The 14,116-nt window shown below is 40.1% G+C and overlaps 2 protein-coding genes across 2 annotated transcripts; both read left to right on the forward strand.

Annotated features, from left to right (window-relative positions):
* Positions 1 to 3,560: 3,560 nt before the first annotated feature.
* On the forward strand, positions 3,561 to 9,233 carry LOC120742000 (up-regulator of cell proliferation-like). Its single transcript, XM_040045149.1, has 3 exons — positions 3,561 to 4,593; positions 4,713 to 4,933; positions 5,066 to 9,233. The coding sequence occupies exons 2-3, from the start codon at positions 4,819 to 4,821 to the stop codon at positions 7,561 to 7,563; spliced, it is 2,613 nt and encodes an 870-aa protein (XP_039901083.1). The 5' UTR covers positions 3,561 to 4,593; positions 4,713 to 4,818; the 3' UTR covers positions 7,564 to 9,233.
* Positions 7,563 to 9,233, forward strand: LOC120742002 (interferon-induced very large GTPase 1-like). Its single transcript, XM_040045152.1, has one exon. The coding sequence runs from the start codon at positions 7,583 to 7,585 to the stop codon at positions 8,777 to 8,779; it is 1,197 nt and encodes a 398-aa protein (XP_039901086.1). The 5' UTR covers positions 7,563 to 7,582; the 3' UTR covers positions 8,780 to 9,233.
* Positions 9,234 to 14,116: the final 4,883 nt, after the last annotated feature.

Here is a 14,116-nt window from a genome sequence, read left to right on the forward strand (position 1 = left end):
CAAGAACTTTTTGCCAATGCCCATGATGCCACCCCCACCATGACACTACGGCCCATGTCGCCCATATCAAAAACTGCCACTAACCACCACCACTTTTTTTTTTTTTTTGCACAGTCGAGGAGCGTATCAGGCCACATTTCACTGCGTGTTATACCCGTATAACCATGCACGTGACAAATAAAGAATCTTGAATCTAACTACACTGCCTTACAAAATGAAAGTAAGTGAGGCACCTCACCCCTTTACAAGAAATCACATGATCCTGAGTGAAAATGAAAGTGTTCATCTAACAGTATAAAAGTGGTGGTCAGAATACTGGCTGCACTACACTGTCTGAAGAATTCAAAAGAAGCGACTTGTCTATAGAAACAGGAAAACAATCATGCTGCCAATAGTGCAGAAGCAGACTAAGTTAGACGACAAATCTCTTCCATTACGGTAGGTTGTTTAATACTTTTATTTCTTTTTCATAGAGATGTTTCTGTTATGTGGATGATGAGGAAGACCAGATGTTAACTAGTGAATTCACCAAGCTGCTTTATTCAGTGATTATCAATGCAATAGTCTAGTCTGCAATAAGCAAACGATTTCTCAAGAAAGGCTTTCATTCTTTGTAGACTTACAGTCTGATTATTGGGTTAAGAAAAAGTATGCTTCGGCACACATTAGTCTAACACACTGTGCTGACTAAATTGCATTATGTGCATTTTGGGGTTGGTATAGAACAATAACAGGTCACAAGTCAGATGAAATTGGATAGAAAACTATCCAAATCAGACAGGATGCATATACAGGGTGGGCCATTTATATGGATACAGGAAGAGGGCCATGTGACCCATCAAACTTATTTGTAATGTCACAAGAAAAACAATGGTGTGCTTGGTTTCAACGTAACTTTATTCTTTCATGAGTTTGTTACGCCCCTAGTCTAGGCGTGTAGGGACACACATAAGGTTAGAGGAGAGAGAGACAAATCCCCGCCCTGGTTCTCAAGCCAAACATCCAAACCAGTTGTGAGTAAAAAAGGTGATTTTATTTAAGGACAAGAAGCATAGCTCCAGGGTGAGCCCAGGCCAAAATAATAAACAAAACCAACTAAGTCCCACCAGAAAAGACTAACTAAACCCTAGGAAAGAAAAAGAACAAACAAATGACAGAGCTATCCCTCGCTCCCTGACCACGAAAACAGGAGAAAACAATTCCAAAAGAAAAGGCAGCTCACCCCTTCCGCTTCAGCCCACGAGTGCCTAAGCTCTCAGCTAATGCACTAGGAGCGGCTTTCACAATTCACACTCCCACAAATACACAAGATAAGCACAGGCTGGGAAAACCAGGGTCAGGACTGCGACGGCTGTCAGGCTACTCGCTCGTTCCACACTCTCTCTCTCTCTCCCTTTTGGGAGCTGTCAGAGCGGCTTTTTGAACGTGGTCACCTGTTCCATGGTCCAATCAGCTGCTCACTACTCTTCATTAGGGGAGGGACCTGTAAAGAGTCTTAAACACAGTAAAGAGACACAGAACAAACAGCCCACACAGTGTTCTTATGGCCACAGCCGTAACAGAGTTATTTACAAGTTTCTGACCACTTATAAAATGTGTTCAATGTGCTGCCCATTGTGTTGGATTGTCAATGCAACCCTCTTCTCCCCCTCTTCACACACTGATAGCAACACCGCAGGAGAAATGCCAGCACAGGCATCCAGTATCGTAGTTCCAGGTGCTGCACATCTCGTATCTTCACACTATAGACAATTGCCTTCAGATGACCCCAAAGATAAAAGTCTAAGGGGGTCAGATCGGGAGACCTTGGGGGCCATTCAACTGGCCCACGATGACCAATCCACTTTCCAGGAAACTGTTCATCTAGGAATGCTCGGACCTGGCACCCATAATGTGGTGGTGCACCATCTTGCTGGGAAAACTCAGGGAACGTGCCAGCTTCAGTGCATAAAGAGGGAAACACATCATCATGTAGCAATTTCAAATATCCAGTGGCCTTGAGGTTTCCATTGATGAAGAATGGACCCACTATCATTGTACCCCATATACCACACCAAACCATCACTTTTGTTGTTCCAACAGTCTTCGAGGGATCCCTCCAATGTGGGTTAGTGTCACACCAATAGCGGTGGTTTTGTTTGTTAACTTCACCATTCACATACAAGTTTGCCTCATCACAGAACAAAATCTTCTGCGTGAACTGAGGGTCCTGTTCCAATTTTTGTTTTGCCCATTCTGCAAATTCTGTACACCGATCTGGGTCATCCTAGTTGAGATGCTGCAGTAGCTGGAGTTTGTAAGGGTGCCATTTGTGAGTAGCTAATATCCGCCGAAGGGATGTTTGACTAATGCCACTCTCAGTGACATGCGGCGAGTGCTACGCTGTGGGCTCTTGCTGAATGAAGCTGGGACAGCCACTGATGTTTCTTCATTAGTGACAGTTTTCTTGTGTCCACATTTTGGCAAATCCAACACTGAACCAGTTTCACGAAACTTAGTAAGCAGTTTGCTAACTGTAGCATGGGAGATGGGTGGTCTCGTAGGGTGTCGCATTGAAATCTGCTGCAATGACCCGGTTACTGCGTTCACCAGATATCAACACAATTTCGATCCGCTCCTCACGTGTTAACCTCTTCGACGTGTCAATGGCGGTGAACAAAGTGAAACTTGTAAATAACTCATGAAAGAATAAAGTTACGTTGAAACCAAGCACACCATTGTTTTTCTTGTGACATTACCAATGAGTTTGATGTGTCACATGGCCCTCTTCCTATTGAAAAAACAAAAGTTGTATCCAAGATGGCCGACTTCTAAATGGCCACCATGGTCACCAACATCTTGAGGAGTTTGCCCCCTCACATATACTAATGTGCCACAAACAGGACTTTAATATCACCAACTATTCTCATTTTATTATGGTGTATCCATGTAAATGGCCCATCCTGTACTTAATACGAGAATGATAAGATAAGGAGAAGAGAGTTTTGCTTGAAAGAACTGTTTAACAAACACTTTGAAGAGCAGAGCAGAGCTGTCATGTGCAGGCCTACTTTAAATTAAAACATATGTGAAATGATCCACAAGTGTAAACCAAGCTTTATAAATGTATACAATGATTTCTATGTAACCTTTGAAGACTCACACATGCATGCTTCAATTCCCACACAATTACTAAAGAACACATGTAAAAGCATTTCACGAATGCATACATCCAAACCTGAATAAATACTGATCATTTACGCACAATTTGTTAAGTTCAGCTTTCACGAATCTGATCGTTTTGACTTTCAAAAACTTGTCTGTATGTAAAAATGTCTAAAATAACACATAACATGTCTCTTGCTCACCCACAAAAGCTTAAATACGCTTAAATGAGCCCAATAGATACAGATCTCCAGAAAAAATCTCCAGATCCACAGCTCTGAACCGCATAACAACAGTTTTTTAAAAAGTAGGTTTTGACAATTTTTTTAGTTGAATATTTTTTCACATATAGTTTTAGTTTTTTAGGTTTAGTTTATTTAGTTAAGTGTGTGTTTTCATTTTCACGAAAACGATTTACTTCATGGCTTCAGCATTCACTTTCTAAAAAAATGTCTTTAATCTGCAGAAAATATTTGTGCACTAAATCATCTGAGGCAAATTATTGTAAAAGCTGTACAAGAAATCACATCAACCTGAGTAAAATTGAAAGTGTTCAACTAACAGTTTGTACCACACCTAAGGTCCACTACACTGCTTTACAGAATGAGAGGAAAGGAGGCACTATACACCTTTACAAGAAATCACATGATCCTGAGTGAAATTGAATGTGTTCATCTAACAGTGTAAGAGGAGTTGTCAGAATCCCTGCTGCACTACACTGCCTGAGGAATTGAAAGGAAGTGACTTATCCACAGCAATAGTACAACAATTTTATTGTCAATAGTGCAGAAGCAGAAAAAAGTTATGTTTTATTTAGCTACTGGCCGAGCCACATTCTGACAGCTCAGCTCAGCTTTTCAATCAAGCGTGCAGAATATATAGCCACAGATCCGATGATATGATGACAAAATTGATCATCAACCTGTGACCTAGTTTGTTCTGGTGCCAAGTGCACTTATGGACAATGTATGAACATGGCGTTTGTTAATGTTACTTGCCCTGAAGTCTAATAATAGAACATCACTTGGTTGCAGGCAGGCTGTTAACCCCACGCTTTTAAATTCATACTGTATTAAGGGACAAAAATAGTTAAAAACCACAATTCAAAACCCTTATTAACACAAAACAATGGTTTTGTGAACCACATATTTTAGGGCACAGGGCTGCAAACGAGTATGAAAATCATGGTCAAGGTTTTACTCATTTGCTTATGTTATTAAAAGTACTCAACTTGTTTGTGAGATGAAGGGGAGAAACGGAGATATTGTTCTCTTGAGATGTGTTTGCAATAATGTATTTCAATGTTTTTTCTCTCTTTATCATCATTTGTAAAAAAGGAAAAGAATGATGAAGATTTAGTTGTTGAGCTATACTGTGAGGAAGTACATGACCCTCCATCAGCACCATGTTCTACCTGCTAGGATTACTGTCAGCAGATTGTTGCAGGAGGTAAAAGTCAGCTTTATGCTTTTTACTGCTAAAGCAGAAAGACACGATATGATGTGAGGTCTGTAAATAAAACCATTAATATATTAATATTATCTGTATTACTATTATTATCCCAACAGCTTCTTGTTGTCATATGAAGACAACAGCGTTTACATTCAGCAGTGAGTCAGTGTCTCAGCATGTGGACACTCCTGTTGGTGAAAGTGAGAACTACACAGTGATTACATGCAGACAGGAGGAAAAGAGTCGACAGACATGAGCAGCTCAGAGCCCGACAACCTGAAAACAGAGGTACAAAAGTCCACTCAGGCTCCTGAAGACATGAAGGATGAAAACAAAAGTCAGTCTATTGTTACTGCTACACACACACACACACAGGTGAACGTTAACACCAATTACAAAAAAAGATGGCATACTGGTTAAGTTGTAAATAAAAGCAGGATGCAATAACATTTAAATCTCACATCCACAGTGCAACACCTGGTGAGCTTATTGGAAGAGCTGGACTTGACGCAGTGCAACACAGATAAGCTATCACTCAGCAGAATACTTGAGATTGATTTGAAGACCATCACTGATGAACCTGCCAGGCGTAAATCTGACCTTCCATGGTATTTTCTAAAGAAAGTAATGATGCTTAATGTGAAATGTACATCAGAGTGTGAGTCAAACAGTGATGATGAAACAGGGAGTGCATACTTAGATCTTGATAATATGATCAACCATTCAAACACAGAGGACATGGTGAACCCCCTCGACATAATCACTGCTCTCTTTCTGTGTTCTGATGGTTTTCTACAGCAGGAAATGGCACTAAAAATGTCCATGTGTCAGTTCTCTGTCCCTCTGCTGCTTCCTAATTGTGACACAGAACAGTGCACACTCATGCTGTGGGCCATGAGAGACATTGTTAAAAAGTACAGACCTCAGTCTCTTTCACAGTCAAAGGGCTTCATTGAAGAAAGAATCGTTCTCTCTGAACTTCCAATGGTCTCTTTTGTCAGACTGGGTGAGTGCTCCTTGTCCAAGTCAGAGATTCTCAATAAGCTTCTGAGCAATGATCAGCAATACCACAACACCTTTGTTCACCACAACATGGAGTGTGGTGACAGTCCAAGAAGAATTTCCAACGGGCTGACTGAAATTACTTGGTATCTTCCTGGTGGAAACACAAACATTGATATTTTCGGTCAGCCAGTGGCTGTAGCTAACCTTCGTGGAGACATTGCTTCATTTGAAACACAATACTCCTTTTTGTGTCAGACATCTGCAGCAGTTTTTGTCTTCTTTGACCATTTGGATTCTGAGTCCGAGTCTGTGATCAGTCTACTTAAAAGCCAGAACAAAAAAGCACAGATCTTCTTGGTCGGTAACTGTGAGAGCAAGCGCTTCAATTTGGATACTGTGAAAAACCTGGCAACCAAGTTGTGCTTCAGCAATAACAACATTATTTTTAAGACAAAGCAGAAAAATGAAGCACACTTTGTAAAAGATTTGAGGAAGACAGTCAGAAATGTGATTGAGAAATCAGAGCTGAAGATGAAAATAGAGAAGATGGTGGATGTTGCCCATGAACTGGGAATCCTGGTTGATGAAGACTCTCCAGAGTGCCAGACTGCAAAGAAAAATGCAAAAACCATCACTGCAGGAATTCAAGACATCCATAAATATAAAGAAGATGAGCTTCCCCGACAAGGCCAAATATGGAAAACACTGACCTCGTTACAGAAGGAAGAGTTTCGACTTCAAAATGTTGGGTCTAAAAATGTGGAAAATTACAGAAGTGATCTTCAGAAACAGAAAGAAGAACTGCGGCAAAAGCAGAACTCTTATGAGATGTCGACAGCTATGACAAACTTCATCACTGGGATATCAAGCCCAGGAACAGAGAGGTTTTATTTCCTGAAATGGATGAGAATGAACCTCGATAATGTGTCTCATGTAAAACTGTCTGAACTCCGAGAGAAATATAAAGAAAAATGCAAGAACTCTGAGAACAAAGAGGAGATCAAAGAAATTGATAGACAAATTTCCAACAGCTCACTGGGGATTGAACACTTCTTCCGTGAAATGGGTCAGATCTATGAAGCTTCACTGTCTCTTCCAGAAACAGACCCATCACGTCAACAATTGCAGCATCTGCCCAAACTGTGTGCAGAGTTGTTGCTTGATGGATTTCCTCTTGAGCTTGTAGATGGAGATGCATCCAACATCCCTCTCAGATGGGTGAGTGATGTTCTCTCTCAGCTCAGTGACCTGGTGTCTCCAAAGAAAAAAGGAAAGAAGAGAAAGATATTGGTAGTCACAGTTCTTGGAGTTCAGAGCACAGGCAAGTCCACTCTCCTTAACACCATGTTTGGAGTACAGTTTGCAGTCAGCAGTGGTCGATGTACTCGAGGTGCCTTTATGTTGCTCATCAAAATCAATGAAGACATGAAAAACGTCCTAAACTGTGAGTTCTTGGTGATCATTGACACTGAGGGCTTAAAGTCACCAGAACTTGCACAACTGGACAACAGCTATGAGCACGACAATGAACTTGCTACACTTGTCGTGGGGCTGAGTGATGTCACCATAGTCAACATTGCAATGGAGAATTCAACAGAAATGAAAGATATCCTACAAATAGTTGTGCACGCTTTTCTCAGGATGAAGGAGGTGGGCAAAAAGCCTAAATGTCAGTTTGTTCACCAGAATGTGTCGGATGTTTCAGCCCATGAAAACAACTTACGAGACAGGAAACTGCTCCTGGATCAGTTGAATGAGATGACTCAGGCAGCAGCCAAAATGGAAAAGAAAGAGGAGAACAAGAACTTCACTGATGTGATGGAGTACAGTCCAGACACTGGGAACTGGTACATTCCTGGACTGTGGAATGGAAACCCACCAATGGCACCAGTTAATGCAGGTTACAGCGAGGCTGTATATGAACTCAAGAAAAACATCATCCAACTACTGGAGAAACTGTGAGTCATCTGCTAATAATGTCATGGAGTTTAAAGAGTGGGTGAAAAGCCTGTGGAATGCAGTAAAGCATGAAAACTTCATCTTCAGCTTCAGAAACAGCCTCGTAGCTGATGCATACATGAAGCTCTGCGCACAATTCAACAAATGGGAGTGGGAGTTCAGAAAAGAAATGTACACCTGGGTAAAAGATGCAGAAACGATAATTTCAAATTTTGGTACCATTGCAACAAAATCTGAAACATCTGACATGAGAGAATTTCTCGGATCTTTGAAAAGTGAAGCCTCCACAGTGCTGTCTGCATGGGAGACAAAGATTCTGAACAATCTGACACAATATTTCGAGCAAACAGAGGGTCATGTGGATCTGGTTGAAGGATACAAAGAGGAATTCTCAAACAGTGCAAAAGTCCTTCGTTTTGAAATAGAAACTGGTGTAAAGTATCAGCTTGAAGCAGCAGCAGAAATCAGACAGGGAATGACAGAAATTATTAAAATCAAAGAAAGTCACAGAAAAGAGATTGAAAAAGCAGTGTGTGCATTAATTGATAAATGTCGAAAGAAAAAAGTCCAAATGACAAACAGAGAGTTGGATAAAGAGTTTAAGAAGATGTGGAAGGAAACTTTAGAAAAACTGTCTTTCTCTGAACAAAAAATTGTAAATGTTACAGACAGCGTGTCCCGCTACCTCAGAGAAAATCTGAAACACAGGGGGAGCCGTGCACATCAATTATTAACTGAAAATAATCTGCAAGATTTTGGAAACGAGTCTTTCAAACATACAGCTGAAAGTTGGTTAAGCAAATTTAAACACACAACAAACAAAGTTTTTACTGGTCAGGATCACATAAAAGGTCTGTCTGACAGCATCATAGCTGCTTGCAAACACTCTGTGAATAAACAAGTGAAAAAAAAAATCAATTACCATGACAATTACATCCAGGAGATCCTCCGCATGATTGATGAGAAGCTGAAAAACCATCAAGATGTCAAGATAAACATCGAGTTTGAAGTTTCGCTAAAACAGCACATCTGTGGATTTGCAGCCAGAAAGTTTCAGAAAATGCACGAAGATTTCATAGAAGAAAATGATCCACACAGATGTCTGACTAAAAACAAGGAAAAGTTTCATGAGGACTTCAAAGATGTGTTTCATAAACGAGACCAGTGTCAGAAGAAGGCAGAAGAATTCACAAAATCGATGTTTGAAGCCTGCTGTTGAAGACTTCGTTAATCGCTCCCTGGGCCCTGATATCATTGGTGAAATGAGGAAACTCGAGCAGTTCAGCACAAGAATGTCCTTCCAGTATTCAATTTTACTGGATTCGCTCTCCAAGGAGGATTTTCAAAGCTATCTGAGCTACATTCGCTCATATGAGAAGTATGCAAAGACATGGATACTTGAACAGATAAAGAAGCACTTCTCAAATGAGTCGACAGTTTTTGAGTTTGAGGACCGACATCTGCAGTCATGTATTGACAGCATAAATTCTGCCATTGAAAAGGCAAAAACCAGAAAGAGTGATGACTTCAAGGCTTTTGTTAAAGATATTTGTAAAGAACTTGGTGATAAACTGGTCATTTCCCAGGATGCTCTTGGTGCTTTCATGATACTGAACAATGCTGACAAGGAACAGTTTGCTGACTGTCTCACGGCATCTGTGAATGACATGACAGAAACTCTCAGAAATGAGTTTAAAAAATCTACATTTGACAAGAGATTAGAACATCTCAGTGTGCAGCCACAGAACGAGCTTTTCAAGCAGCTGATTGGTTGTGGCAAACAGTGTCCATTCTGTGCAGCTCCCTGTGACGCAGGAGGAAAAGCCCATACTGAGCACTTTGTTTCACTGCACAGGCCACAGGGTCTGGGTGAATACAGGAAATTCTCAACAGGTATACTTCTCACTGACTTATGCTCTTCCAATGTGAAAAGTCACAAAAAATTTTGCTGCATTGAAACACAATATAAACCACACCCTTATAAGAATTACAAGGAAATTCTCAAAGACTGGAAAATTCAACCGGATGAGAGCCTGGAGGCATCAGACTACTGGAAATATGTAATGACAAAATACAACAGTAACTTTGCTCAAGAATATCAAGCAGTACCTGCTGTCATTCCAGAAGCTTGGAAAAAAATAAACAAAGAACAGGCAGAAAAAAGTTTGAAAGAATCATTTTACATCAAGTAACTTTCCAATTCATGGTGCGCGGTTGACTGGAGCCTCACAGGAGAAAATATCACAATAATTTTTTTTGTGATACTGAAGAAAAATTTCTAAATTAAGATATTGTTACTACGCAGAAACATAACTACTGTGGCTTACAATGAAATTTAAAAAACAACCCACAATGCTGGCTGATCACTTTCATCAAGTTCATGAAAAATACTCTAATTCAGCGGTGCCCAACCCCCGGGCCACGGACCGGTACTGGTCCGTGAGTCGTTTGGTACCAATCCACAAGAGTTGACTCTGTTTTAATCGTTAACTCTGCTTCCCTGGGCCTTTTCCTGTCTGTTATGAATAAATCTTCTTGGTTTGGTACTGATACTGGTTTTATCTTGTTGTATTCATCCGCGAAACCTTACAGTCAGTGAAAAAATTGTTGGACATTCGCGGCAGTACAATAAACACTGAGAATATGCATGTAGTCACTGATTAGTTATCTTATTTTAACTTTTAAATACATATGATATGTGACATGTAATTGATTCCTTTTGAGTTTTGTTAAACTTTTGTTTCAAATGACTTAAATTTAAAAAAATCAGTATATAGTTTTTGTTTCTATGAGGATTATTGAGTCAAGTATTTACATGTTTAGTATTTTAAAAGATCATCTGAGTACAAACTGTTTTTTATTCACTTGACTATGTGATTTTGTTTGATTTGCTTTCATAGAAATTATCATAAGCTTTTCTTTCACTGACATGTCTGATCTTCCACCCAGTTTTTAAAGGATTTACAGGATTCATTTTCTTTCTGGTGAGATCCACAATTTGAGTTAATTATATTCAGTCACTCAGTTGTAATCCTAAATGACCTCAGTTATGTCTGTTTGTCACAGTTGTTGAGTCTTTACCACTGTAAAGCGTTAAGTGATGTAACACAGGATCGCAGTGATGTGTTATTTTGATTTGTATCAGTTTTTATGTGTTGGAGTTAAATAAACTATATTCAGCCCCAAATATATGACCATAATGCTTCAACCGTGTGTGTCCACATACATCTGGACTATTAAACACTGGTCACAGTTCAGGCAAGAACCTTCCCTCACAGGTCGACAAAAAAACTGAATGGTGCACACAGAAATACCCCCAGCAACAAATCCATGTCTTCTTTAACAATTCATTGAAAGACGTAAAGTTAGAACAAAAATGTGGTTAAGGAATTGTGAAAGAGTAAAGGAGGTGTACATGAATGGAAAGTACACTGAGATAATCTGGTCACCAGTTTATACTTAATGAGTGTACTCCCTAAAGGAAATGTATGGACCCATGATGGAATGAGTGATGCATTTTCTCACTGAAAGTCATACAAGCAACATTTTTTTTAAAGTTTTCTCGGATTTGCAAATTTGCAATTGCTGGGTTTTTGAAAATGTTTAACATTGAAAAAAAAACAAACCCTTTGATCCAGACAGTTAGCTATATCATGTATTAACTCAGTAACTAAAACCTCAGTATTTTAAATGTAAGCTTACCTTGTTCAGAAATCAGATTTAACACGCTGTTCTAAGAATCCGTCAGACACAGTAATGCCAAATAATACTTTTTTCTGCCAAAAAAATGTGTATTTGATGCAAAAAACTGCTAGCGTGTTCGTTTTTCGAAACGTGTTCATGGGAGTGTAAAAAGTTCAAATGTAGTTTTCAATAAAGTTTTTTTAACCCACTCTAAAAAAAAATCCTCAAGCATTTGCATCATGGTTTTATGAACAAAAAGTGAATGAAGTAAAAAAAAAAGAAAAAAAAAGGACTACACTCATTACAAATTTACAAATTTGATTAAATACAATAAGAAGAGTTTTTAAACAGAACTTTATTGAACAAGTGAACACACAAAGCTAAAAGTCATTTGAAAAAGACATTTTTCAGCAGTAATACAATAACAGAATATCTCAGAAACCATAGCAGCACAAACGCTAATTTTACCTGCACAAATCAGCACAAACGTAGCACTAAAAAAGTAGACCATTTTGGTCTGTTTTGGAGCAGTCTTGGGGGATGGTGACCTTTGAATGACCTATAACATAAAGTTTAATATCTCAAAAACCGTAGCAGCACAAACGCTCATTTTACCTGCACAAATCAGCACAAACGTAACACTAACCGCTCCGCCTATTTGCCTTTACGTTTCAAGTGGGTGGGGGGGTCAGTTTCACTCTGCTCTCTGGTAGCAAGAAAATGCGCGTGCTCTTCGCGAGCTCGTTCCCGGCTCATAACCAGGGCGCTCTGCCGTCAAGGGTGATCATTGATTAATGGGTAGTCATGTGACTGATGCAAGTCAGATCTTTTTATTTAGCAAAACTGTGATTAATAGTTAAATATTATTGTTAAGTAACACAGACAGGACTCCGCACGCACACACACATTTTTTTTTAATTACAATTTTAGGGCACTTTGGGCACTGTCAATGGAAAATTGTATTTAGTAGTCAGTATAATCTTTTAGTGATATAAGTTTGCATATGGTAGAGTACTGCATGTAGTTATTTGTATTAGGAAATATTCAACCATGTATACTTAGAGGCATATAATTAATTGTGTGTGATCTCTAACTGGCTGCAAAGGCTTGGTGTGTATTCCACACTAGAATGCACACCCACATCCTGGGAGCACGAGAGAGGTCATACCTTCTCTTATTGTTTTACGGCAGGATTAACGTAGCTACGTTTGTTTTAGTTTAAGTGCTTCTTTACATATAGATGAACTGCTGGACTTCCTCACCATGTTATTTAGGGTGAGGGGGAGACTACCCTTTCCTGACCAAGGATGTACCTTTTGTGCTTTTATGACCCTTTGATCAGCAGGACACACACACACACACACACACACACACACACACACACACACAAACCACTGAAGTATAAATAAAGACCAGGGCAAAGCTCAGGGAGTCTCTCAGTAGGGAGCTGCCCTTGCTAGCAAGAACTCTGTGTGTTTCTCTTCTCTGAGTCTTTACTGAAGAAGTGTTTTAGAATATTTTCCCTAACAGGCACCCATCAGGAAAGGGGCAGGTGCTCAGCCCAAGCCCAAGTGTGTAATGAAATGCATATTCACTTCAGTGAATATTTCTCCAAAGAAGACAGGGAGGCTCATTCTAAGCTGTGGCCAATGGTTCAGGAGGCCAGGAAGAAGGGAAAAAGAGCGTTTCTGAAGGAAGGTTACGCACTGATTGATAACAGTCGGGTGGATCCTGTTTGAACATCCTTTGTAACATTGTTCCATTTCAGGTACTGTGACTAGTTTACCAGTTCTACGAATGTTCAGACACCTTAAGGGTTGCTGCAATAAATGCTAATGTTGAATTTTGTTGGGAACACATTAGCTGCTCATTACTGCACACCACTCTCTTCGTGCACTCTTATTATTTAGCAAATGTTATCCATTTTTTCTTTGAATGTTGGGGGTTTAAAGAACAATGCAAAGCGTAAAGCAACTTTTCTTTTTTGCAAAGAGCAGAAGAGCAACATTATTTTTTAAGAGACTCATTCGGGGGAGGCAGATAAAAATTTCTGGAAACAACAATAGGGAGATTATGTTTTCTTCAGCCATGGGACTTCACATTCAGCTGGAGTGACGATCCTGTTCAACAGGTTTTCGGGAATTGTAATTAGCCACAGTAGCAGTAGCGGTTTTAGATACGGGCGACACGGGCGGTTGCCCGGGGCGGCATCATGGTGGGGGGCGGCATCACGGACATCGGCAAAAAAAAGAAAAAATGCTCGTACTCATGCTGCCCCGACGTCAGCCAGGGAATGGCATAGGCACCGATCGGTTTTCTATGGTGGCCCCTAGAGACAAAGCACGTACAAACTCCACAAACTCCAAAACACATGCAAACTCCAAAACACATGCAAACTCCAAAACACAAGCAAACTCCAAAACACTTGCAAACTCCAAAACACTTGCAAATTCCAAAACACATGCAAACTCCAAAACACATGCAAACTCCAAAACACATGCAAACTCCAAAACACAAGCAAACTCCAAAACACAACGGAAGTGCTCCAGGACGCTAGGGGCAGTGTTGATCTTTTGTTACCTAGTAACTACACAAGCCAGGACGTACCAATGACCGGATTTGGGCTGTATCCCAATTCAGGGTCTGCAGCCTTAAAGGCCGCATTTTAAGGTCGATTACGGCACAGCGACACGACGAAGGCTGTCCCAATTCAAAGGCTGCTCGAAATGCGGCCCTCAAATGCATCCTTAATTTCCCTGAATTTTAAGGATGGGTCCAACATATCCCAGATTTCATAGCGCGGTGGTGGTGTGGATAATTTTGCCGAAAAAAACGGCAGAAGCGGAGCCGCCGAAGAGTAAACTTTCAGAAG

This window comes from Simochromis diagramma, unplaced genomic scaffold (genome assembly GCF_900408965.1).
Source record: "Simochromis diagramma unplaced genomic scaffold, fSimDia1.1 OVJJ01000590.1, whole genome shotgun sequence".
NCBI classification, from domain to species: Eukaryota; Metazoa; Chordata; class Actinopteri; order Cichliformes; family Cichlidae; genus Simochromis; species Simochromis diagramma.

Coding starts and splice junctions, on each gene's coding strand:
- LOC120742000 (XM_040045149.1), top strand. CDS start 4,819: ATGCAGACAGGAGGAAAAGAGTCGACAGACATGAGCAGCTCAGAGCCC. Junction 4,934..5,065: donor CATGAAGGATGAAAACAAAA/GTCAGTCTATTG, acceptor TCACATCCACAG/TGCAACACCTGGTGAGCTTA.
- LOC120742002 (XM_040045152.1), top strand. CDS start 7,583: ATGGAGTTTAAAGAGTGGGTGAAAAGCCTGTGGAATGCAGTAAAGCAT.